The sequence below is a fragment of the Pyxicephalus adspersus genome, chromosome 5 (assembly GCF_032062135.1).
Source record: "Pyxicephalus adspersus chromosome 5, UCB_Pads_2.0, whole genome shotgun sequence".
Taxonomy (NCBI): Eukaryota; Metazoa; Chordata; class Amphibia; order Anura; family Pyxicephalidae; genus Pyxicephalus; species Pyxicephalus adspersus.
Window position 1 is genome coordinate 46,303,232 of NC_092862.1, and position 25,897 is coordinate 46,329,128.

The following is a 25,897-nucleotide window of genomic DNA, read 5'->3' on the forward strand; positions in this document are numbered from 1 at the left end:
AAACGCTCCTGAAGCTTTAGTGAAGCAACTCGTTCAAAAATGAGCTGTCTGTTGCAGGTAAGAAGAAACATTTTCATCTGTCCTTTCCACCCCAGCAATTAGGCTACGTATACACATCCAATGGTTCTCGTCCGAAATCGGATGAGAATCTGGCATGGAACAGCGCCCGTCGTCCAGATGACTTTTCTGGCGGATCCACAGACAACGAATGATCGTAATGGAAGCAAAGGGGGAAGAGTGCCCTTTCCATAGAGCTGAACGGTGCTGCATGTACAACACTCTTTCATGCATCGTGCAGTCCTTAGTTACGTGTGTACCCAGCCTTGGACTGCAACTTTGTGCAAGAGGGCGGATTTGTGTCAGACATAAGTAAACAAAGGCACCAGTATCTACAGGATAGTCATCTCTGAGATAATATCCTAGAAAATTCCAGATCCAAACTGAATGTTGTTTTGTAAATAATAATTTGAATGTTCAACCAGAAAAAAATCTTTCTGCCATTTTTAATAAACCATATGCCCAAGTAGTGGACTTAGAAACATACAAAAAACAGAGTGGTCCAAAGAGGCGCATAGTTTGTGGATCAATTTACTTTTTATGCTTTTCTATTTGGGCTTGCTTTAAAAGGTTAGTTTTAACTCATAGTGTGGTTTAGAAGTTTCAAACAAAACGTGACCCTGAATAAGAGAGGGTCAGCATGACAGCCAAACAATGAACATTTAGAAAGGAAGAACTGGCAAATGGCAGCCTCCATTTTCCTCTCGGGAAAATTGTATTTTTTATGTAGAGTTAAACTCTCCTTCCCTCACTGCTTTGTTGGTCCTTTTTCAGGTTTGGGATCTACAGCCATCTCAATTAGCCAGGCCAAAATGATGCAAGAGTATGCCATTATGACACATGCTACAAAAGATTATGAAAAGGCATGTAAGTTTGTTTTATTTCAGAAGAGTCAGATGTCCCTTCTGCAAATAGGAGCCTGCTCACAATTTGTATGGCTTTCAGATTTAGTTCGACTTTAACTACAATGAAATGCGTGCATTAAGTTGTGTATATTTACAGCTACTACACAGGTACCACATACAAGGTCAAATAGTCCTGAGACTGAATGGGTATATGGTAAATCTTCAATGTACATTCAAACAGTGCTTGGCCAACTTTCCCTTAATTCCTGCAGCAAAAAATGTTTTTTATGAATACTCTGGTATTGTTATAACATACTGTTGGATGATGCTGGAATTGTATTACATTATTCACCCCGACCAGTTATAGGAATCAAGGCACAGTTTTACAGGAAGGATATTGGTCCTCGGAGTACTTTATAACTATAGATATTTCTGTTAGGCTAGCAGATTCTCAAACCACAGAGTGCAATGACCAGGGGTTTGGTAATTGCAATCATACATAAAAACAAGCCAGCATACTCTTGTGCAAAGCCCATACACTGTCAAAGACAACTGTATTACATTAGTATTGAATAAAACACAATGCTGTGAATTGTATAAAATATTTGAACACTTTATTTGAATAGATTTGAATATCATACCTACCACAATAAAATGTGTTCACGCTCCCTATATATTTAAATGCTGAAAAGTACATTTATACCATCCATAGACCAGCACTCCAGTGCTATAGAGAGGTAGGACATTTATGTAGAAAACAGAAATGCACAATGACTTCTAGTAGCAACACATGGAAGGAGTGGCTGACAACCATTTAGAGATACCTGCAGCCAGCACCATATCCTAATTAAGGGTAGTCAGGCAAAGTTGGCTTATAACCCTGTAACTATAAAATTCAGCTTTGGAAATTCCTACTATCTACATCCAGCATTTGGCATTTTGGCTTACGTAGAAAAAAATAGGAAGTTACATGAGCTGTCAGCTTGATGGAGGACAACTTCAGCTTTTACAGCATTATAGATTGTACAGATTAATATTGACAAATGCACCATCACAATTTTAATACTTTAAAGGTATGTAATTTGACATTTAAAGTGGTTTAGATATACACGTTCCTTTAGGTTGGGAAGGATGAATTCAACAATTGTACCCAACAGTTTACAAAAAGACAAATGTGTGAAGAACATATGAAATCCTTTCCGATATGTGACCTGCTAAGGCTCAGTTCACAGCCATTTTTTTTAATATGCCTGAAGAGCTAGACAGGGATCAGCATTGCTGGTGTTTTAGTGACTTAAACCTGAAATCTGGCCTGCTTGTAAAATCACTATTTTGGTAGCTCCTCCAATAGGCTTTTTAAAAATCTATGGGGCTTTAACAGAGAAACAAATGTTTTTTTATTCTTGTTCATACATGAATTTATTGCAGGACTGCCCCCTTTCCGTTGTCAATATATACAATGTATAATCAGTGGTCCTGCACGGAACATGAGGTTGACAGGGACACAGCCACATAGTAGAAGCAAAAAAATGATGGCAGCTAGGGGAGTGAGAAATGAGACAAGTATATTTCTCAGGTATTGCAACATAGACTTGGTAAGCAAGCATTGACTTGCTATAGAAGAAGGAGCCACCGAAAGAGCATTTTTTTTTTTATAATTTGATCAGAGGTAAGATATTCTGCAGCTGAATGTGCAAACAGAAAGTTTACGCTGTCAGGTATCTGAAGTTATTAGCTGTGCCTTTTTCTTTTACTCACAGGTTTCTTTAAAGACTGTGTGCACAGAAACTTAGTCACATCACTATGTATTTGGCAAGACACAGATTCTGATCTGCCAAAAGTTACTTCTCTGTTGGTTCCAGTTTAACTTACACAGTTGGAGAGAACTTTATAAAATCTACTGTCTGTCATCAGATTCTTCCCAGAAAACTGCAATAAAATGGCATATACACAATTGTGGCAGAGTGATTAGGCCTTTTGGGTTTAGATAATATAGATATATATATTTTTAAACCTAGGCAAACTTGAAATGAACTATTAAAGCACTGCTTTAACATTGAGAAATTAAAACAAAAATCAGCATGTTTTATATCACGTCACCGTTAAATAAAAAAAAAACCCAAAACATTAAAACATTGCACAAAATTCACAAAACATAATTGGGAACTTTATGAAAACATTTTTTAAGGAGAAAACTCCACTTTGACTTTAGTTGGAGTATGATTATGGTGCCTGGTGTGTAAACCTATTCTAACTTTTAATGAAACCGCAGTTTTTCATGCATGCTACCTCTTCTTCGAGGATGTCTGTTGGTCTTAATTATGGGTTAAGTCCAATTGGTAAAATGAGAAGTATCAAGAAGTGAAATATTGTGGTGAGTAACCACTATCTTTACCCACTCAGTTGTATAAATGGGTCTGTTTACTATAGATCTGGTGAGGAGGTGCTGAGTAGTAGTAATGGGGCTAGAGGATTGGCTGAAGTGTGCAAATGGAGCCCAGCAAGAAGCAACTTGATTACTGGCAGGCAGGACATGAGCAGCTTGACAAGGTATAAAATATTTTACACCTTGCTGATGCGATTAGAAAGCTTATATCTGTTAACAAAACAAAAAAGTCTCCAGCATCATCTGAGTGTAAGTTCATGGTGGAGAAGGCAGCTATGAGGTTGCAGTAAGGTTTAGTTCTTTAATTGGCTTAGTGTAAGGATTACTGATCCTGCCTGCTGCAAGCAGATTTGATGTTCCTACGACCAAGAGGTTAAAAAAAAAAAATTGGTTCCATAAAAGGAAAGCTCCCAAGCATATGACAGTCCTCTGGAAATAAAAAAGTGCAATATGTAGATGTGTTATACTGGCTCAATAGCACTGACTGCAAAAAACGGACTGAAATATAGATGGGAAGGTCATAGCAGCAACAACTTGAATGTCCACAGATCTTCCCAACATCAATTATCCTTTTAATGGACCCATTTTCTCCAGCATGCCCCCAATATCTTACACTTGCCTGTACCACACCACATGTGCACAGTCAGCAGGCTGGGAGACTTCATGAGGTGTATATGTGGCTCCCAAAAAATAACGGAGCTAAAATACAGTTGTCCTTGGTGGTATGGGCAGTAAATACATTTACAGACACATCTATACAGCATGAGTAAAAGGGTTTAAAATGACACACCAGGTAATTTAATCATCCTCCAAACAAAGAAATAATTGATACGTTCGGGCAGTTTACTTCTTTGCCATACCGTGAATTAAAAAAAAAAAAAAAAAATGTAATTGCCCAAGTACATTTTACTTTTCCTACACACCTTACAGATCAGCCTTTATTAGTTCCCTCCTTCTTATGTTTTAGTGGCTTGAAATGCAAAAATACAAGCACAATAAATAATTGCACTAGATTTTCTTTTGACTTTCACTGCTGCTCAAAATAGGCAATTCTTCCAGTAAACAAGAAGACAAAAGTTAGACTCTGCTATGAATGTAAAGGTCTTTGTTGCTAGTGGGGGGCTCCAGCTTCTTGCCCTGCAATTAAAGCTGCACTCCAATAGCTCTGAAGAGGTACATGGCAAGAGGCACAAGATATACGAAAAAAATACACATTCTAAACCATGGGATGTTTGTTGAAAACATAAAACTTGTCATTTCTTTTCCACAAAATTTGCTACAATGATTTAAGTTATTGTAGTAAAATAAAATCAATATTTATACATTTTCCCTGAATATATCAATAGTTTACAATATCTTTACTGGCTGCAAATTACAATCTGTAAAAACGAATGGGAAAAAGGCTCGGAAACAATGAACAGAAATGAAGGCTCCCAACACAGCAGTAATACTCCAGGTAATCAACCACTGACCACGTGATTACATGTCTGCCAATAGTCCCAAGACACTGATGGAGTGATTTACGTTAAGTCCGCCATGTTCAGTTCTGGTAAGGGATCCCGCCAGTAGCAAAATGAGCTGTACTCTGGGCACGTAAAAGCACAGTTCTGTTCCTTATCAAGCAGAGGAAAGACATGCTCCACTAGCTCACTAAGTCTGCTATACCTAAAAGGAAAATAAAACATACAATTCATTAACTGGAAAGTTAAATGAGTTTTGTGTCCCCCCAACCAAGCAAACCCAATAAAAGAGAAGCCTTCATGCACATACATGTGTATAACATTTTTGGATAACTGTACAACCCAGTTATAAACTAATAAAACACAAGGAAAACAAGCTGCTCAAAATAATAAAACTACTGACAGGCGAAGTAAACAACATTGATTATCCTGTTACAATTGCACCTGTCAAAAGGTGGGACGTTTAGGGCAAGTGAATAGTCCATTCATAAAAATGTGTTGAAAGAAGAAAAAAATGAGCAAGGGTAGGTATAAGATCAAATTGTGATGGCTAGATGAAGATTGATTCATCTCAAAAATTCCAGTGAAAATTCCAGTGAATGCAGCGATTATTAGCTACTAAAATCAGTCCAAGGAAGGACAACCAGTGAAGAAGCATTACAGTCAAAGACACCCAAACCTCAGCCTGTCTAATCTCATAAAGGAGCTACTGTAGAACAAATGATTGAAAAACTCAGTGAACACTGCAGCTTCAGACCCCTATTCACTCCCAGGAGCAACTAAAATTGGGAAATCAAGTGTCAGCACTACACCATGAACAATGGATAAAAATGTCCTAGTCTAATTAATCAATCACATAGCTAGGTGTGTTTATCTAGAAAACAAACAGCACATGACAACTTCAGAGGTGTTTTGGAATCCAAGCCTCAATATTCCAGGGCAGTTTTGCTAGGACAAAGGGGACTCGCATAGTATTGGGTGTATCTTTTGAGAATATGTGAAAAACCTCCATGAGTTCTTGATAGAAGATAAACCCAGATCCACAAAAAAAAGGTCAGAGCACTAAACAATAAGTAGCAATCATTTTATAAGACAAACATGCACATCTATGCACTGAATAGAGTTAACTTTGCCTGGAATTAATATCCATAATAACCCAAAAAAAAAAAATACAAAAATTCAATTTTCATTTTCTTTTTAACCTTCTATCTCTTCAATGATGATTGTGATGATAAAGACAAAGTTCAAAACATGAAAGCAAAAGTGTTAAAAAAAAAAATGTAATTCCACAAAATGAAACTTACGATGTTTTGTTCCCCTTCGTCCTCTCCTGTATTAATTCGCCTTTTGGGTTGACAGTAAAAATACGACAGTCTGGTACTCCAACTTTTATATAGGCAAAAACATCCTACAACATAAGAAGAGTTTTGAAATGAATGGTGAATATGATAATTATCATGAAGACTGGGCAACATCAATATCTCTCCCTCTTAAATTTACTATACCTCGAGCAACTGAGGTGGATCTTACTTGGCCTAAAGACAATCTAGTGGAACAGCAGAACAGATGCTAACTAGCTTTATTTCATTTAACATCCCTCTGTATGTCCCTTTTTTCAGTGTCTTTTAACATGTCAAATTATAACATTAACAGCCGAGATTCGCAGTTACATTTGTGCCTCCAGACTGCCGTTTAGTAAAATGCATACAATCAGCTACTGCCTTCACATCCCAGCCTCCATTTCTCCTGGCAGTTTATAAACAATACCCCCAAGCTGCAGAGATTCATATATTAGAAGGGATAGGACAACTATATCCTGGATACGTCACAAAGCTGGGCCTTGCAAAGGAGTGAATGTTTTCTGGTCAGATACCACCAAGCTGAACTTTTACTGCCATTTGCAATATAACACCTATACTACTCAACTCCTATTGACTCCATTCCTGTAGTGAAAAATAATGGCACTAATATCATGCTGAAGGAATGCTTTACTGGTCAGCATCAGGGGCAGGATGGATAGTGCCAGCCAGTTTCAGTGTGTAAAATACAAGTAAACTGCAGTTAGGTTCTCACTTAAATATTATCCAAATGTGATTATGTGCCAAGACTTTAAAACTGTTAAAAAAAAAAAAAAAAAAGTCCCTATTGAGTATTGAGTACAAGAAGAATGGGCAAACATAACAGGATCTAAAAAGGATTCTATTTAGAAAGCAGTGACGCTGACAATTGCTAAAACAATCCCTGTTGGAGAACCTTCCAATGATTGCCAGATTCGCTGCTTTATAAATGTCTTGTAGTGTTACCTCCGGAATTAACATGTTTTTTTCCCTATTTTAGTCATAAAAAATAAAGTCCAAAGGGGTGAATACTTGCATGAGGCACTGCACACTTTTTATCACAATATTATTAACCAGTAATTTTATAGTGCGGGCATATAACACAAAGCTTTACAAAGCCTGTGGTCTTGTCCCTCAAAGAGACTCACAATCCAATGTACACAAAGCAGTGGGGACAGTATGTGAAGGAAACCATGTGGAGTATTTTATAGATTGTATTTTCACATATAAACTTTGCTAGTTAATAAAAATGCTCTATGTACCAACAATTGGAATGACCCTCCAACAAAAACCAAATCAACAAATTTGAATTGAGTTTTAATTTTAGGTTTTAACAAGAGTTTTAGAAATAAAATACACAAGCATGATTTTCTCCCTTTTTGTTGAAATTTGGTAGGAAAACAGTTAATGTGCAGCCAGAGCTGAAGGAAGGAATTTTTAAAAGCATTCAGTTCTAAACATTTCAACACAGAAGCCGAGAAGTGAGCCAAAGACATGAGATCTCTCCCCATGCTGTGGGCCTCAGGAAACACTGAGTCATGGGGAAATGTGGCTTGCCCGAAGATGCTGGAAGACAGCAAACACTTCCAGGGGGATCCCTTTGTTTAATGACCTCTGGCTTTGATCCACTTTTGTTTAGGATACGAACAAAAAAAAAACCAAAGTCCTCTGCCTGCACTTTTTTCCCTTTTAAGTCTTTGAAACATTTGTGTAGGGGAAAAAAAGTATGAGGAAAGGTACTCAAGGGTTACATATTAAATGTAAAAATTGTTGTTTATAAAACTATGCAATTCTTCCATAATAACAGCACAAATAGGGATCCACAAACAATTATTTATAATTGGTTGAACAGACTTTATGCCTAAAGTGTGCATCCCCAGTGTGGATAGGAAGGGGATTTACACAAACCTTATTTTGACGCAAAAAAAACTTTTTATGAGTGAAGAAATTAGGTAAAATTATGTCCTGGAAAACAATACAAATACCAAATTTTCAATATTGTCATCAAAATTGCATTGGGGAGGGTGAGAGGGTCAAAGTGGACTGTGGGAACATAATCCAAGTAACTACATTGTAACTTTAACTTTTTTTTTTGGAACAAGTTGCTACCACCCTCCCTGACCACTTGTCAACCCTCATGAATTTGCCTTGGTACAGCTATTTTGGGGACAATGCAAAGTTTAGGGGCTATGTTCATAAAGTAATGAGGAAATCAAAAAGATAACGCTGTGGGATCACAGCAGAAATTGATGGGAAATTGTGCCCATAGAAGTGAGAGGGCAGCACCCTGTGTTACAGAAAAAGCCAGATAGCAATAAATATCTTTAAATTCGGAGTAAACTATACTGGTACAATTTGTTTCAATTAAAACCAGTTATTTGGCAAAAAAAAAAAAGTTACAAATTTAATTAAGCATATCTTTTAACGGTGGGAATTCTTTCTCTGGCCAAGTTCCTTGTATGAATTTTTTATGCTGTGTTTTACAAGCAGGAAAAATGTGGTAAGCATTGTTTATTTGGTTTAATAAAGAATTTTTATGTTTAGGCTCGTTTTGCTTTATACTCTTGTTTCTGAGATTTTATAGTGGAGTATTATCAGTAAGCAAGCTTTGTATGCAATGAAAATGCCACAATTTAAGTGACTTTAGCAGCTGGCTTTTGTTGCTCCATTTACTGGCATACGGGTTGATTTTCGGTATTCTGAGTATTGAGACAAATACTACATACGGCTATAACATGGCTAACAGTGCAATACGACATCTACCAGTTTACATGTCTTGGCATTAGCATTTTAGAGACTTAACTGTCTCTGCTATACTTCAGTTTTAATAAATACTGATGAGGATTTCATGTGTTACCATTTCATTTGCAAAGCAATAACAGGTTTTCCGATAAAATGTCCTACTTGTGGAGTGGAAGAAAGACTATTATTTCTGCACTAACATACCAGAAACTTTAGGACGGTTCACTCCTATAAGACGGAGCACAATCATCTTTTACCAGGAATTATGTGGGAACAGGGGGGGGCATACTTACATTAAGCCGGTTTCCAAAAGCAGCATAAAATGGTTGTTGATTTGAACCAAACAAATTTTTTATGTCATTGAGGCACGCAATCTTGAACTTCTCAGGCTTCTTTTCAATCACCTCCCTAAAATTACAATCAAATAATCAGTCATTTTTGTTCTACAGAAAGATACTACTACTATAATTATGACATAAAACAAAGTGTATAATGACACAGAAGAAAGTATTCATTATGTCAGTATCACTTTCTTAGGAAGTCCACCCAACATTTTGGAGGAAAAAGATTTTAAAATAATCCACATATTCTTTTTACATTTCAACTAAAAGAAAAGTGGATAAATCGGGGGCATCAACTTCGAGGCAGTTTAACTTTCTATTATCCATAAAACACAGATATTAATTTTTGGGGATAACCTCTATTCTAACTGATACTATAACTGCTAGCTTTAACCAGCATGTGCAGAGAATGTTAGAAATCTGTTTCTCCAAATTAAGCTGGTGAGTAAAGAAATAGAATAAGGATCTGTAAGATAGAATTATCAACACTCTTTTATTTTTAATATGTTGACATTGTTTATTAACTATGGATTTGCTTAAAAATGCAACTAGAAAAAAAAATACACACCCACACACAAAAACAGCAATGTCAGTACGTTAAAAATAAAAAAAACAAATGTTCTGGAGCAGCCCTATTTTCACATGATGCTATAAAAGGCACAGACAACTCTGAAGGAAATTGTAAATAGTGGTTAGTTCTACCTGTGGAATGCAGAGAACAGACTGCTAGGAGACAGCATGAGTGGTCCTCTAGGTAGGATAGTGCCTTTATCATTTACCCAATGTAGATAGCCTCTAGTCATATCTGCCATGCCGATAGCACGAGCTGAACAATACAGAAATTTGTACCCATTCCTGAAATAGAAGAAAAAGTCTCTGAACATACAAGGTACATGGACATTGGGAAGATCCAGCACAGTACTTGTGTATCAAATGGCAGTGTAAATAATGGCTATTCAATGCCATGCTTTGTGTTACATAAAAACACATGTCAAACTGGTGTAAATGCATGAACATAGGATTCTATGTACTGACACAAACTTTATTTCTTATTGAGATTTAAGCTGTATAAATTATTAAACCCATTGCAATGCACTACATTCATGTAAATGGTACCACAAGTTATATTATCCATGAGTTTTGCATACATGAAGAAGCGAGGTAGACTTATGAGCCCAAAAAGAGCCCAACTCCAAAGACTATCCAAAAAAATATATATAAATCATCTACAGTACCTTTGAAGAAAAAGGGAAATCTAAGGATAGAAAGCTCTAAATCAGGCAGACGTGTAATGTAGAGACAGGATGGTGATGCATTTTATGACTGTATAAGACTTAGCACGATGGCTGGCACTGTCCAAATAATTGCATGATGTAGTAAAGGATTCTTTTCAGTGATTTAATAGAAAGCAAGAAAGAATCACTATCCAGAAGTATGATCTCATATTGCTTGACAATCTGATCCGTTATGATTCATCAAGTAATTTAACACAAGCAGTGACTAATGCAACTTGATGGCAGAACGGAGAGAAAATGTCATTCGGTATATAGCTACTCTCTAATGCACCAATATACTGTATAAACCTAAATACAAGATTTTTTTTTTCTTGTGTTTGAGTTAATGAGAATGAAACCATTGTCATTTAGAATGATGGAGGAGAGTAAACTAAAACTACAACTAACTGAAATAATGTGACCAAGCAGCTGAAGACAGGCACGTGGGCAGCAGCTGAATAGAGACAACCTAATGACTAGTATGAGGAACGGTAGGTACACTAATACCCCTCAGCAAAGTGCCACATGACTATATACTAGGCACACTTTGTTTAAAGTCATGCATTTTACTTTTTTTTTTCATATAAACATGGGGGTGGGGGAGGAGGAAGAGCTCAGCTTATACTCAATTGACCTGCCCTCTAGAATATATGAGCCAAAAAAAATGAATACACATTAAACACATACTCATGTATAGAGTGGTATAGTTTGGCAATGCCTTGATGGGTCCAGTCTTTACCAAGCTGAGGAAGAATTTGGCCCAGAGCATCTGACCTAAAACAAAGAACACATCAAAAAGCACTGGTTTTATTTTCAGCTTTTAAAATTTATGGTCTGTCATGACTGCATGCATAAAATAGCAAAATAATAAATGTAACATGTAAAGTATTACTGTGTCTTAGTGTATGAAATACTTTCCAAAAGACAGCATATTTACTTATAACATAGGTTAGTAATGTGGCACAACATTGTGTTCAACTAATAAGGAATTCTTACACACTAAAACCCAATGATTGGTCTATTTAGCTGAAACTGGCTATGGTACTAGTGATACAGTAGATGCAAGTAACACCGTAATGGAAATATAGTACAAAAGGCACATAACATTATAAAAGGCACATGAAAATGTGAAGAATACAAATATTTAACCAAGTGTATTGACTGAAAATATATCTTAGAACTTTGTTAGTAAAATGAGTAACCCCCTTTGCCTAGAAACAATTTATGTAGAATGTCAGGAAACATGCCTAGCATACTGCTCCGTTATTTAAGTATCACTATAACAACTCGACAAGTACTCTGCATTCCTTATGGAATAAAAACTTCATACTGAAAAATATGTTCCCATTAACAGATTTTACTAAGGGGGCCAGTTTCACAATCTATGATCAAGTCTAGAAAAAAAACATTATTTGCTTCTGAGGATGAAGTGACAGATATTTGCACAAGTTTTGTTAATCATAAATATTTCTTAATCTGGTTATTATTAAATAGGATTTATATAGGGCCAACATATTACGCAGCGCTGTACATTAAATAAGGGTTGCAAATGACAGACTAATACAGGAGGAGAGGACCCTGCCCTGAAGAGCTTACAATCTAGTAGGTGGGGGAATTTTTACACAATAGGATGGGAGATATGTAGTGGGGGGAAGTAGTGATGGTTTCAAAGGACAGAAGATGGGTAGGCAAGTTTGAAAAAATAGGTTTTGCTCCTTTAAATGAGCAGAAAGTGGGAGAAAGCCAAAAAGGACGAGGAGGACCATTCCAGAGAGTTGGGGCAGCTCTAGAGAAGTCTTGCATCCGTGCGTGTGATGAGGTTATGAGTGAGGAAGTCATTAGTAGGTCATTGGAGGAGCGGAGAGAGTGGCTGGGGAGTATTTTTTTACCAGGTCAGAAATGTAAGTGGGACAATAACTGTGTAGGGATTTGAAGGCAAAGTACAGGAGCTTAAATTTGATTCGAAGGTGGAATGGAGGCCAGTGTAGAGATCTGCAAAGAGATGCAGCAGAAGAGGAGCGGAGGGAAGGTCTGGCTGCAGCATTCATGATAGATTGTAGAGGAGAGAGTCAGGTTAGTGGAATACCAGAGAGGAGGAAGTTACAGTAGTCCAGATGAGAGATGATAACAGCATGTACAAGGAGTTTGGTGGTCTCTGGGGACAGGTAGGGGCGGATTTTGGAGATGTTGCTTAGGTGAAAATGACAGGACCTGGAAATGTTCTGAATATGGGGGTAAATGAGAGGGCCGAGTCAAAGGTGACACCAAGACAACGTGCCTGATGGGAGGGCTGTTAACAGTGTTGTTAACAGTTAGATATATGTCAGGGGGAGATTTGGAATTTGAGGGGGGCGGGGGGGCTGATGATGAGTTCTGTTTTATCTAGGCTGAGTTTCAGAAATCGGTCAGAAATCCATGATGAGATGGCTGACAGGCAGCATGAGACCTTATCCAGGACTGAGGGAGACAAGTCAGGGGTTGACAGATAGATTTGAGTGTCATCAGCATGCAGATGGTAGTGTAAGCCAAAGGAGGATATAAGACTCCCGAGAGAGAAGGTGTACAGAGAAAAGAAGACCGGTCCAAGGACTGACCCTTGGGGAACACCAACAGGGAGGAGAGTGGATGAGGAGGAGTTACCATTGAAAGAAACTTGAAAGGAGCAGTCAGACAGATAGGAAGCAAACCAAGAGAGAGCAGTGTCACTGATACCAATGGAGTGCATGATTTGTATTAGAATGGGGTGATCAACTGTGTTAAAGCAGAGGAAATATCAAGGAGAAGGAGGAGGGAAAAGTTGCCTTGAGACTTAGCTCTGATGAGGTCATTGGCCACTTTAGTAAGGGCTGCTTCAGTGGAGTGGGCAGCTCTAAAACCAGACTGGAGAGGGTCAAGGAGAGAGTTGGTGCTCAGGTAAACCGTGAGTCGTTTGTAGACAAGGCGTTCAAGAAGTTAAATGTAAAACATTCCAAGCTATATATCTCTCTTCTGTCAGTATAACAGTGAAAGGGAAAGCTCAAATGCTATAAATTTTTACAATTTCTAATATTATTCAGTAAAAACACTAGCAGGACAAGTCTGCCACCAGTTTGTAGTGTTCCTAGAAGAACACTGTGAAAATGTTCTGTGCCAGATAAATGGTTTAGTCATAAATATGCTGGGAGATTTCTGAATAACAATACAAATTTCAAGCACAGGGCATACTTGTCATATGGTTTTCACATAGTAGGTAGATAAATCAGTGTGTCAGAAAGTGTTGCTAGCTCTACAAGGATGTAGTGAGCTACTTTAAGTTACTAATCTATAGAAAATAAAGTAAAATATTGAACTTTGGTGATGAACAATGATAATTCAACATGTTTCTCTCAGGGTGCCAAACCTGACCTCTGTCCCCTGCTGTACTATCTTTAAATGTATGTCTATAGATCACAAAATCTATACAATAAACAGAAAACATGTATATAAAAAAAAAAATTTAATGCAAAACTTATATAGGGTATTGAAAGCAGACTGCTATTTTTCAAGCAGGAACATTTGAATAACAACTTTAGGAGATGCTAATCTAAAACTTTCTGCAGACATATTTATTCAAATGTAAAGAACATAAAATTGATTTCCATATCCCAATGGCCAAAACCACATGCTTTTATTTAAGTGTAAGCACTGGAAAATGTTCCCAGAGTGAATAACTGGTGTGTGGGAAGTGATGACTGGACACCTCAGAAACCAAGAGCTGAGAAGGCCACGTTCACAGATTATAAGTATACCAATTCCCAGACTATATAAAGCTCCTGAAACAAAGCCAACAACAAAATTACATTTAGGCTAAACTTACTTCGTAATGGTTCCATCAATGTCGGAAATAATGATCTTATCATTCCAGTTCCACAGATAAATGGTGCCTTCACAGCGACAAGTGCCCTGATACTGGGTTGTAATACTAAAAACAATGTCATTTGGACCATCTCGGAGCTTTAACTTTTCCTGTAAAAGAATAACCAGTTGTGTGTTTAAATATATGCAGTAAAAAGTGCATACATCTTTTACGGACTGAACAGCAGTTATATCCTGAACAGAAATCATTTACACGTCAGCAGCAAAGATAGAGGGAACAAATAGTGGACAACTAATCTTCTAATGTGGGTAGCGAACAATAACCCTTGTGCATTGAAAAAATTTCATGGAAACCAAAAAGACTTTACTTTGAAGTTTTGGGTAATCTTAAAGCTTAAATTTATAGGTTTGTTCATAATTATATGAAAGCAGTTTTATACTAATGTGTACAACTTTTTGTTTTTCCAGAGCCGGGATTTAGAGTCTTCAAGATAACAGAGCCAATTCAGTGACCTCACTGTCCTGTTCTGCAATTCATCTTGGCCACCTCCTGCCTATGATCAAACAGTGAAATAGCAGTACAAGACTGATGAGGTCATCATTCTCCTCTCTCCTTCTGTCAGTATGTTCCATACATATACACACGGCAGAGCTTGACTGGCTCCCAGTGATTTCCTTCCTTTACAGTACTGTGACATGGAATAATGAGACCAATATCAAGGCAGGAGTACACTTTAAACATTTATGCATTGGTTACCGGTGTCTAAATTGTCCCACAACCAGATTATTCCTCAGCAATAGAGAAAAATGAAAAGGACAAATGTTTGGATTGTTTTGCTTCTATTGTGTAGCTGAATATCCAAATTTTCCAGTCACTGAAACATAAGAAAGCCCCCCCCCCCCCCCCACCCCCATTTTGTGGGGAAAAAAAGGAATTTCCCTTGTGAAAATATTTATCAGCCATTTTTCTAACACAAGTTAGAAACTTGTCTTTCCCAGCTGGCACAGTCACAGAAGCGGTTTCTCAATCTTTAAGAAGCAGTCCTATCAGAGAGCACAGCTTCCCTTGAGAGTGTTGTACTATGACAAAGTCAAATCTGAAAAAGTCAATCTGAAGAGAAATAAGAGACAAGTTTTTCTAATTATCCCCAGGGTAAGCTCAGCTAGCACACAGTGCGCAGAATTTTTTTTTTATGTGTGTACTAAACTCACATACTGTAAGTACAATGGGAACACGATCATGTTCGCATAGTAACACTGGTGTTTTTCCTGAATTCCTAAAGCTACCCATATATATATATATATATATAAATATAAATAAAAGGGTGGTTTTAAAAACATTGCCAAGCAATATGTTCATGTTTTGTGGCCTATATTTACACAAGTATTCTTGGACAAATACGGGAAGGGAATTCTCTACTGGACAAAAACAAAACCAACACTCTAAAGACCAGAAGGAGTGTTTCAAGGTTCTTTGGATAGTAGGTTTGTGTAATCAATGTTTTCTTTCCACTTGTATCTAGTAATTATGGGGCATGATTTGAATTTTACAATGGTATGTGCCATCACTAAACATTAAAGCATTGGTATAACCTAATTTGTATCGATTTTTTTTTTTCCAGCACCAAGAGTTATAATAGTGTCACTGTACATAACTCAGTAACTATATTATCCAACTAGAAGATTTCAGATATTCTGAGCATAACCACATATAAACCAACTCTAAAACTGCTAATTTAGACTGTATCTCTTATCTGTTTAGAATATGGATTACTTATCAGTATTAATAACTGAAAGAAATACAGCACACCAGGGGGTTAAAAATATGGGAATGCATTGTGGAAGCTGACAGCAGCTCCTGCTTACACCCAGGAAGAATTTGGATTTATAGGAGGACAAGCAGACAGCAGTGACTTCACACTTGCACTTTATTTCTATACTGTAAAAAGTGAGAACATCAGTTGCAAAAGCTACTGTAGCATATGTCAATGTACTTGATAGTGTTACGATCATATCATAAGATAGGAAAGTATGCAGCACAATATATTTTTAAGCAAAGTAAAGGTGCACTATATTGGAATATTTATTATCCAAACTAATATACAGGTGAACTACGTCTGCTGGTTTGTATTAAACAGTTAAGAAAAGTATGAATTAAAATACACATACATACAGGTCTATACAGATCGAAGGATTAAAAAATGTGGCAGGTGAAATAAATAACAGCAATCATCTCATTATCCAGCATGTTTACAGAGGTCTCCTGACATTGTTCATCAACCTGCCCTGGCAGATGGATGAGGACAACTGCTGTACTTTGCTACGTGTGAGAGCACAAAAAAAAATTTCCAGTGACAAAAATCTGGTGTCTATACAAGGTTTAAGGAGTGTGATATATTATGCAGCAATTAGTAATCAATTCTTTAAGGTGATGAGTTAAGGTGCGTACACACTTCCAATTTTTATCGTTCCAATCGAACGACGAACGATCGATTGGGCAAAAAATCGTTCGTAAAAAAGTAACCAACGACGCCGACAAACGAGGAAAGTCGCTGGAAACGAACGACCGGACCGACGGATCGGATTGGACGACGATCGTTGAACATCGTTCGTGTGTACGGTCGTTCGTTGATCGTCCATGTTCAGAGCATGCGTGATGAACGAACGTCCGTTCACTTTCCTGTCGTGCACATAGTTCCTCTATCGCTCAAACGATCGTATCTATTGTGTGTACAATATCTACGAACGATCGTGTCGTTAACTCTATGTGCAGAATCGTTGCTATACGATCGTTCGTATATATCGTGCATGAACGTTCGTCGTTCGTTTTCCAACGATAATAATTGGAAGTGTGTACGTAGCTTTAGAAGCAGGAAAAAAGGATATAAGTGATTTGACAAGGTCAAGTGGGGTGTGGATCACCAGGTCACAGCATCTTCAAAATAGCAGTGGTTCATACATACCAAAAGTAGAAAGACAACTGGTGAACTGGCAACAGAGTCATGGGCTTCCTAGGTTCATTATTGTGTGTTGCGGATACATGTCTACCACAAAGTGCCTACAACAAGTATGTGAACATCAGAACTACCACCATAGATTTTTTTGGCTGATCAGTGTATATTCACATTTTATTTGTTATTATAGGTTACCAGGCAGCCTAAAATAAATCTGTATGTAATCTCCAAGAAATATTTGTGGTGGTGGAGTTGTGACTCAGATCTGTTTCTATCTGTACAAGGACATGACCTCCTATCTCCCACCCACCCCTACCCCTGCACAGCTATTTTGTTCCGCTCATTGTCCACATACACACCTGGGTAATGTGGAAGCGCAGCAGCTGTTTATGGTTTTACAAGACAGTCACATATTCCACTGTACACTATTCTTAATGAATGAGTAAATCATTGTACACATAATACAAACCCTGAACAGCTGCTAGGGTTATCAGACATTTCTCAGTCATCCTATTACCACAAAAGTTGCACAGCAGATGCTTACTCACTCAAAACATCAGTACACGTATTACTGATGAAAGGTGTCCAAGTTATATCGCCAAGGAATGTTCTTGGGATAGTAAAGAATTAAAATTACAGTCTGGGCAAACTACCACATACACATTATTAGTGTTTACAGTTTATTTGCCTAATGAGTTGTAATTCTGTAAAGATAATCTTGTGATTTACACATCTGTCATCCATTCACCTTTATATTTCATCTAATAAAATGGCATCATTTCATTTGTCCAGTAAACAGGCTTGACGGGCTGAAGAAACTATGCATAAATATTGCTAAAAAGTGCCCCTACCGACTAACAGGTTTTTGTATCTCAAGAAGGGCTTGTGAAGATGACTAACCTATTGGGCAATAAGAACAGTAAACATATTTGGAAAAACTGTGTATGCAAACCCCAACAATAACTTTTGGTAATTGCTATCTTTTGGTCTGATAAACATTCCATTCCAGAATTGTAGTAAGCCAACTTCCTGTTTTTTCTGCTAAGATATCAGTTAGCACTGTTCCCAGGGTGCTATGTAGAATACAGAACATATTACAGAGAGGGGCAGGCTGCTCCTGTATAGATACAGAAGATTGATTGAACATTGTCACCCAACAAACAGACAATGCAATATTCAGCACGTGAAAATGCTCAGTACGGCCCATTGATATATGGGATTTTTAAATCTAAAACATTAATTGAAACTCTTGACTGTGCAGTCCTTTTGAGGAGTGGTGAAATTAAGACTATCATGCCAATATGAGATTTTTGGCTGAAGGGTATCAGCCTTGATAAGTATGCTACAAGCAATTTGGGACTATTCAAGTGGTCCGTAAGGTGGATGTTTGACATGGGAGTTTTCCCATATGATATCTTCCAGTGAGAAGCCAGTGATATTCCAGTACCAATACAATTATTTATGTTCATAATTTTTTCCATACAACTTCCAAGTACCGTGAACCAGACGATGTTCTATAAAACGCGTCATCTAAAGTGGTACTGTTGAATGGCCAAGCGGATTATCATCTACAGTGGTACTGCGAGTCCAAAATCTTGTCTTGGTTTACTATACAACCCTGTAGTTTGCAGATTGTAGTATTGTATTATATATGATATATCAAATATATCAAACGTGAATAGCTGTATATTTACTTTTTAAACTATAATGTGATGATAAATGGCACTTTTTTATTGTTCATATATACAATAAAATGAAAACAAAACATATGATGTTGGCATCCATTTAAAAATTCCTATACATAGTGCCTATTAAGAATATTACCTATAATTGTTAGGGGGCCTTTGCTGTATCATTTAGTCTGTGCCATCCTTGGTGGTTACTGTGCTGTGCAAGGGCACCTGTAGCATCACAAGACTGGCTTCATTTATAATCCAAGTAGAAGTGTACCTGGTGCTACAGAAGGTAGAGGAAGTATTCGGTGACAGGAAAAATACTCAGCATTATTAAAGAGATTATGACATCGTTCCATATGCATTAGCTAAAAGCCAGAACTAAATCTTGTGCTGTCTGGCCTCTTTACAGAGGCAATTCCCCTTTCTTCTTGCACAGCACAGCACATGCATGCCATACTCTTTATAAAATGTAGGATTTATTTATCTAGGTCCTAAACCCAGCTTGTCATCTCAGTTTCTTTCAATGCCTAAAGGCATTACGGCTATAGCACATGTTTAAGATAAAAGATCAGTCTATCCAATATGTCTTTTCGTTTGGAAAATTAGGTTTAAAGCTCAACTTTAACATTACATTCAGTTGTGAACAGTTACATATTGTACAGGCTACAGATGTTTACTCTGATATGTACATTGTAGAGTGTCTCAATGTGTATTAGAAGCTGCAGAAGACTGGAAAAGGTGGAAGACTTCCACCATAATTTAACCCTTGTTTAAACTAACAACCCAGCCTGTCCCCCGCTTTCAATGGATTTCTGTTCTTACAGTTAATCATAAAGGCATTATAATATATATACACACACATACACACACATATTTATACACACACACACAATGGTACCTCAGTATAAGTCCGCTTTGGAATAAGTCCACCTTGGTATAAGTCCTGTTTGGACACGAAAAATGCTTGGTATACAACCTATTTGCTCGAACTTGTATGGGTCAAAATGAGTGATAACACTGCGCGCTACCCTTTTTTACCTCTATTGTAGGCAGCCACGACTGCCCACGAGCGTCAGAACGCCAGTTGCTATCATTCAGTGAACAACCCGCGCTATAACTCTCTGTGAAGTACAACATCTCCTCCTCCTCCCTTCTCAGCACATAGGAGGCACTCGACTCTTCTCAGCAAGGTAAAGTGAGGTTAAATTTTCATTTATTTCATTTAATTGCTTTTGTATATATGTATTTTAGTATTAAGTGGTGTTTAAAATATTTCATACAGCCCCATCAATATATATTATGCCAATAACAAAAGGACTTTTTTTTCATGGGAACAAATTAATCATTTTCCTTTTATTTCTTTTGGGAAAAATTTGTTTGGTATAAGTCCTGTTTGGTATAAGTCAAAGAATCTGGAAGGGATTAAGGACTTATACCAAGGTACCATATATATATATATATATATATATATATATTTATGACAACCACCTCCCTTGCCACCATCAATCATTCCTGCCAGCATTACATCAAATAATATCACCAGTCCAGTTAAGAGATTGGGGAAGCGTAATGTATACAATAGGTTGGGGAAAGAAATGGTAACTAAATTACTGGGGGGTAAAACAGAGAATAAGCCAAGAAACTCAGTGACGACATCATTGCGTTTAACAATATGTAAATGGGAAGATTTTATTTAAAGAGGTCATTAGCATGTTCATAGAGGAAGGGATGGATCAGGGAATGCAAACATATTAACCAAATAAACTTCAGATTTAATCTTGTCATCACTTTTACCCAAAACCCTCCCCTGTATATATAAGGGCAAAAAATGAATCTAAAGAGTACCAGAGGAATCTGGTGACAAGCAGTTTGAAAATGGAATGTTATAAAGCTTAAGAGCTATACTGCTGCAAGTGTACACTGGTATGGACAATTTTCCTGCTGGCATCCTCCAACATATTTTGGGGAATTAAGGGTGAATAGTGTTGGGGCAGTCACTTCTCCCTGCCTGATTTGGCTTTCCCATTACTCCATGTTAATATGGCAAATCCATGCCCTTTTTTCTTTAAAGGCTTTTTAGACTGCAACATAAACAGAGATCCAGGTATATAGCAGTGTGCCATTCAAAATAGGCTTGATTATTTTCAAAGAAGAAAATCAAGGGATGGTTAGGAGGTTGGTTCTGTACCTGGCATTTGTGGCCACTGCTGATCCCTCACATTGTATGCTGTGTGAAAGGAGTTTAATGCCTCTGTTTTTTTGAGCATTGAAAAGATATTTAATCTTGCATAAATTAAACTGCCAAGGATTCCTTGGTTTCACCAGAGAAGCAGTGTTTTTTTCATGCAATTGCCTGTGGTTACTCAATCTTCATTTTTGCTTTGGTTTTAACATGGACATTTCGAAAATAAACTGGTCACAGAAAACTAACCAGTTCATTGATGAAACATAACTTACCAACAGAGTTTGTCATTGGAACCTTTAGTCACTATACTCTTATTTGCTTCTTTAATATTAACTTATATAGAAAAAAACTTCACAAAGCAAAAAAAGGAAAATACAAAGTCAGATAGCTGTACTACAGCAGAGAGGTCATCTGTGTTATTAACCCCTTTGGGACTGTAATATGACTTCATTAGTCACAAGTAAAATGTGAAACACCCTTGCAGTGTGGATCTTAACCTTTATGCAGATAACTTGGAATATGTGCTTCCAATTCTTAGACCCAGTGTCAGACAAATTAGGATTACTGTCAAGATAACTGACACTTTTAAATTTGATCTGGTCGATAGGACTTAAACTTTGGTTACAAAATGGTTAGCTAGACATTCATAAAAGCTTTATATAACAATATAAATTCTACAAGGCAGTGAAGAAAAGGATACATACTATTTGCTCTGATGATAAACGTAAGGTCTTACGATAAGACATAGCACTGCTGTGACTCAGTTGTTCCACATGAGCAGCCTCAATTTTTATCTGCTTCAACTCCATTGAATCTTCATCACTTGAAGAATTATCTTCAGCAGAAGGCCTATGAAAATGCACAATATAGGAGTCACTATACATTCATAATATGTTTATTCTACTGACAAGGAGTAAGCTTATGCTTTAAATCAATTACCCCAATGAGGATAGGTGCCACATCCTGCTACAGATGTTCTTAAGCTATTTCATGCAACACGAAGTATAACCCATGAGCGAGCATACATCTATTCTCTCGTGCATCATTAGACATTTTTTTTTTATGATTTCATACAGAAACGAGTCCTAGCAAGCATAAAAAGAATTGTCTACACAGGATTATGCATACTGGACAGAGTGGAAGTGTATTTTATTCTTTGTTTCTACAAGTGATAAAATGGTTTGTACTTTGCAGCACAGGAATCCTAACTTTAGATATTACCCAATATTGAAACCTACCAAGTGGTATATAGGTTTTTTGTTACTCACTGTTGATGCGCCACCATACAGGCTATAGCGGGATATTGGAGACATATGGAAGTACTTAATGTTTCGGAGATCATATATAAGTTTATTATGCAAGGGCAATGTGAAAAAAATGTTTGCCTATAATTGTGACCAGGCGGTTAAGTATTATGCCCATTGGTTGTCCTGGTTTGCTCACCCTAAATGTAATATTGATACTTGTTTCTGTAAATTAATTGCAACAGTCCAGGTTGTATTGAGTTGACAGTTATTTTGACACCACTTCATGTTTTTTTTAACCTGTGTATGTTTGTATGTATGTATGTATGTATGTATGTATGTATCTCACGTTTCCTCTCTTCCTGGTTACTTAGGATTGCGTTTGTTTTTATTGTATGATTAATAAAAATTACCATTAAAAAAAAACAAACTTTATTCACAACTCAAAGATAGAGATAGGTGTGTGGAATGTGTAAACAATCACTTGCATAGTCCTGATCTCTTGGCAATTAAACCACATGACTAGAGACTAACCTCTGTTGTCAGTAATAGGTATCAGCCTCATATACATTTTTTGATATCTAGAGAGACAAGGAAGCTTGCTGCAGGCAACCAATTTATTATCATTGTGATCCATAGTAAGCAGTTTTGGAACCAACATCATACAGGTGATTTTATCATTTAAACTTGATGGCTTTTATAAAAAGCTAAGCTATCATCTTAATAAAACAGATTGTAAAACACAGATACCGGGAATCAAAGGTTCTTTCTCCTACAAACGATAAAGGCTGTTAGCATGAAGTTTATGGTCCTAAGCAGGATCCTTAAAAAACACACAGCAGTCCAACCAAATACAAAATAAAGTCAGATTGTGCTGGATTGTTTAGCTCTAATCCAGAGATTGCATCTGCATTAATTATTTTTATCACTAGTTGTCTGCAGTCTAACAGCCATTCAACCTTCCTTTTCTAAGCCCAAGTTGACTTGAAAAGCCTTCAATTTTTATGGTCATTCCCTTTAAAAATATGTGTTACAGATGTTTAAGAATCTGAAAGCCACACATAGAATGGATTACGTAAGCAAACATAAAAGTTCAAGTGGGCAATGTACTAGCAGAAACTAAATAGAAAAGCGTGGATAACCACAGGCTGTTCCTGAAAGAAAAGTTAGAGGTCAAAACATTTAACAACTACAAATGACAATTATTATTATTATTATTATTATTAATATTAAACAGGATTTATATAGCGCCAACATATTACACAGCGCTGTACAATAAATAGGGATTGCAAATGACAGACTAATACAGACAGTGATACAGGAGGAGAGGACCCTGTCCCGAAGAGCTTACAATCTAGTAGGTGAGGGAATTTCACACACAATAGGATGGGAGATATGTAGTGGTGGGAAGTAGTGATGGTTTCAAAAGACAGAAGATGGGTAGGCAAGTTTGAAAAAATAGGTTTTGCTCCTTTAAATGAGCAGAAAGTAGGAGAAAGCCAAAAAGAACGAGGTGGACCATTCCAGAGAGTTGGGGCAGCTCTAGAGAAGTCTTGCATCCGTGCTTGTGATGAGGGTATGAGTGAGGAAGTCATTATTAGGTCATTGGAGGAGCGGAGCGAGCGGCTGGGGAGTACTTTTTTTTACCATGTCAGAAATGTAAGTGGGACAATACCTGTGTAGGGATTTGAAGGCAAAGAACAGGAGCTTGAATTTGATTCGAAGGTGGAATGGAAGCCAGTGTAGAGATCTGCAAAGAGATGCAGCAGAGGAGGGGTAGGCAAGTTTGAAAAAATGGGTTTTGAGCGCTCTTTTAAATGAGCAGAAAGTAGGAGCAAGCCGAATAGGACGAGGAAGACCATTCCAGAGAGTTGGAGCAGCTCTAGAGAAGTCTTGTAACCGTGCGTGTGATGAGGTTATGAGTGAGGAAGTCATTAGTAGGTCATTGGAGGAGCGGAGAGAGCGGCAGGGGGAGTATTTTTTAACCATGTCAGAAATTTAAGTGGGACAATAACTGTGTAGGGATTTGAAGGCAAAGCACAGGAGCTTGAATTTGATTCTAAGGTGAAATGGAGTCTGGCTGCAGCATTCATGATAGATTGTAGAGGAGAGAGTCAGGTTAGTGGAATACCAGCGAGAAGAATGTTACAGTAGTCCAGACGGGAGATGATGAGAGCATGTACAAGGAGTTTGGTGGTCTCAGGGGACAGGTAGGGGCGTATTTTGGCGATATTGCGTAGGTGAAGGTGACAGGACCTGGAAATGTTCTGAATATGGGGGGTAAATGAGAGGGCCGAGTCAAAGGTGACACCAAGACATCGTGCCTGAGAAGAGGGCCGAATAACAGTGTTGTTAACAGTTAGATATGTCAGGGGGGGATGATGATGAGTTCTGTTTTATCCAGGTTGAGTTTCAGGAATCGGTCAGACATCCATGAGGAGATGGCTGACAGGCAGCATGAGACCTTATCCAGGAGTGAGGGAGACAGGTCAGGGGTGGACAGATAAATTTGAGTGTCATCAGCATACAGATGGTACTGTAAGCCAGCCAGATGGTACTGTCCAGCCTGTAAGGAGGATATGAGACTACCGAGAGAGGAGGTGTACAGAGAAAAGAGAACCGGTCTAAGGACTGACCCCTGGGGAACACCAACAGGGAGGAGAGTGGGTGAGAAGGAGTTACCATTGATAGAAACTTAAAAAAGAAGCGGTCAGACAGATAGGAAGCAAACCAAGGGAGAGCAGTGTCACAGTGCGTCCCCATTTACTAATGACCACACTTTAGTAAAGCATTCAGGAAAAACAATAGTGGTAAAAAAATTTTAAAACTGGAAGCTGCATTCTCATTTCGTTTAAATTTAACTCCAGTCTTATCTTCCTTCTTCCACAATTGTAGAGTCCTCTCCCGTCTCCTCTCACTATGTGTCTTCTTGCCAAAATTCTTGCTCAGATCAAATAAGAAAAGCTTGCAGCTGTGGTGTGGCGACAGAAGCAACTTGCCAGCTACAGAGGCAGTATTCAAGGAAAACAGAATTCCTCTCTCACCGCCAACTGGGAATGTTGAGATTTTTTGCTGTTTGATTAATTACTTAAACTTATTATAATTAACCCCCGTAGCAGTATTCCCGAGTGTGACTCGGGGTGGATTTACCATGCAAAATATGGTAATCCTGAGTCACATTCGGGGCCGATTTAAACTTAAAAAAACCCACTTACCTTGCTCTGTTGACTTCCCCCATCGTCCTGCTGGCCCCTGCAGGTCTTGGGGACATGTCTTTCCTCTCTGATCTTCAGCCGGTGACTGCGGAGACGTTCTCCAGTGCGGGCGGGAGGAGCGTCAGGAAATTCAAATAATTTTGTATTGGATTCGATACAAAATAGCTGTATTGAGTCCAAAACAAAGAAATTTTAAATTTAAAAGAAATAAAAAAGATTTTTTTATTTAAAGTTTAATATTAAATGTTGGGACATATTTCGGTGAATTATGCCTAAGAGGTATAGCCTACAATGTAAAATAAATTTTCATGCAAAAATAAAATGTAAACGCTTTTTGCATGGAAATA

At 37.6% G+C, this 25,897-nt stretch overlaps 1 protein-coding gene across 2 annotated transcripts in view; it reads right to left on the reverse strand.

The window, feature by feature from the left end:
- Positions 1-1,494: 1,494 nt before the first annotated feature.
- Positions 1,495-25,897, reverse strand: part of LPIN2 (lipin 2) — a 57,259-nt gene continuing 32,856 nt past the window's right edge. For both annotated transcript variants that reach the window (XM_072411365.1, XM_072411364.1), the window contains exons 14-20: positions 21,796-21,940; positions 14,278-14,426; positions 11,130-11,216; positions 9,871-10,023; positions 9,121-9,235; positions 6,053-6,156; positions 1,495-4,953 (exon numbers count right to left, since the gene is read on the reverse strand). In XM_072411365.1, the coding sequence (XP_072267466.1) occupies positions 4,809-4,953; positions 6,053-6,156; positions 9,121-9,235; positions 9,871-10,023; positions 11,130-11,216; positions 14,278-14,426; positions 21,796-21,940 (898 nt within the window). In that variant the 3' untranslated portion in view covers positions 1,495-4,808. The remainder of the gene's footprint in view (positions 4,954-6,052; positions 6,157-9,120; positions 9,236-9,870; positions 10,024-11,129; positions 11,217-14,277; positions 14,427-21,795; positions 21,941-25,897) is intronic.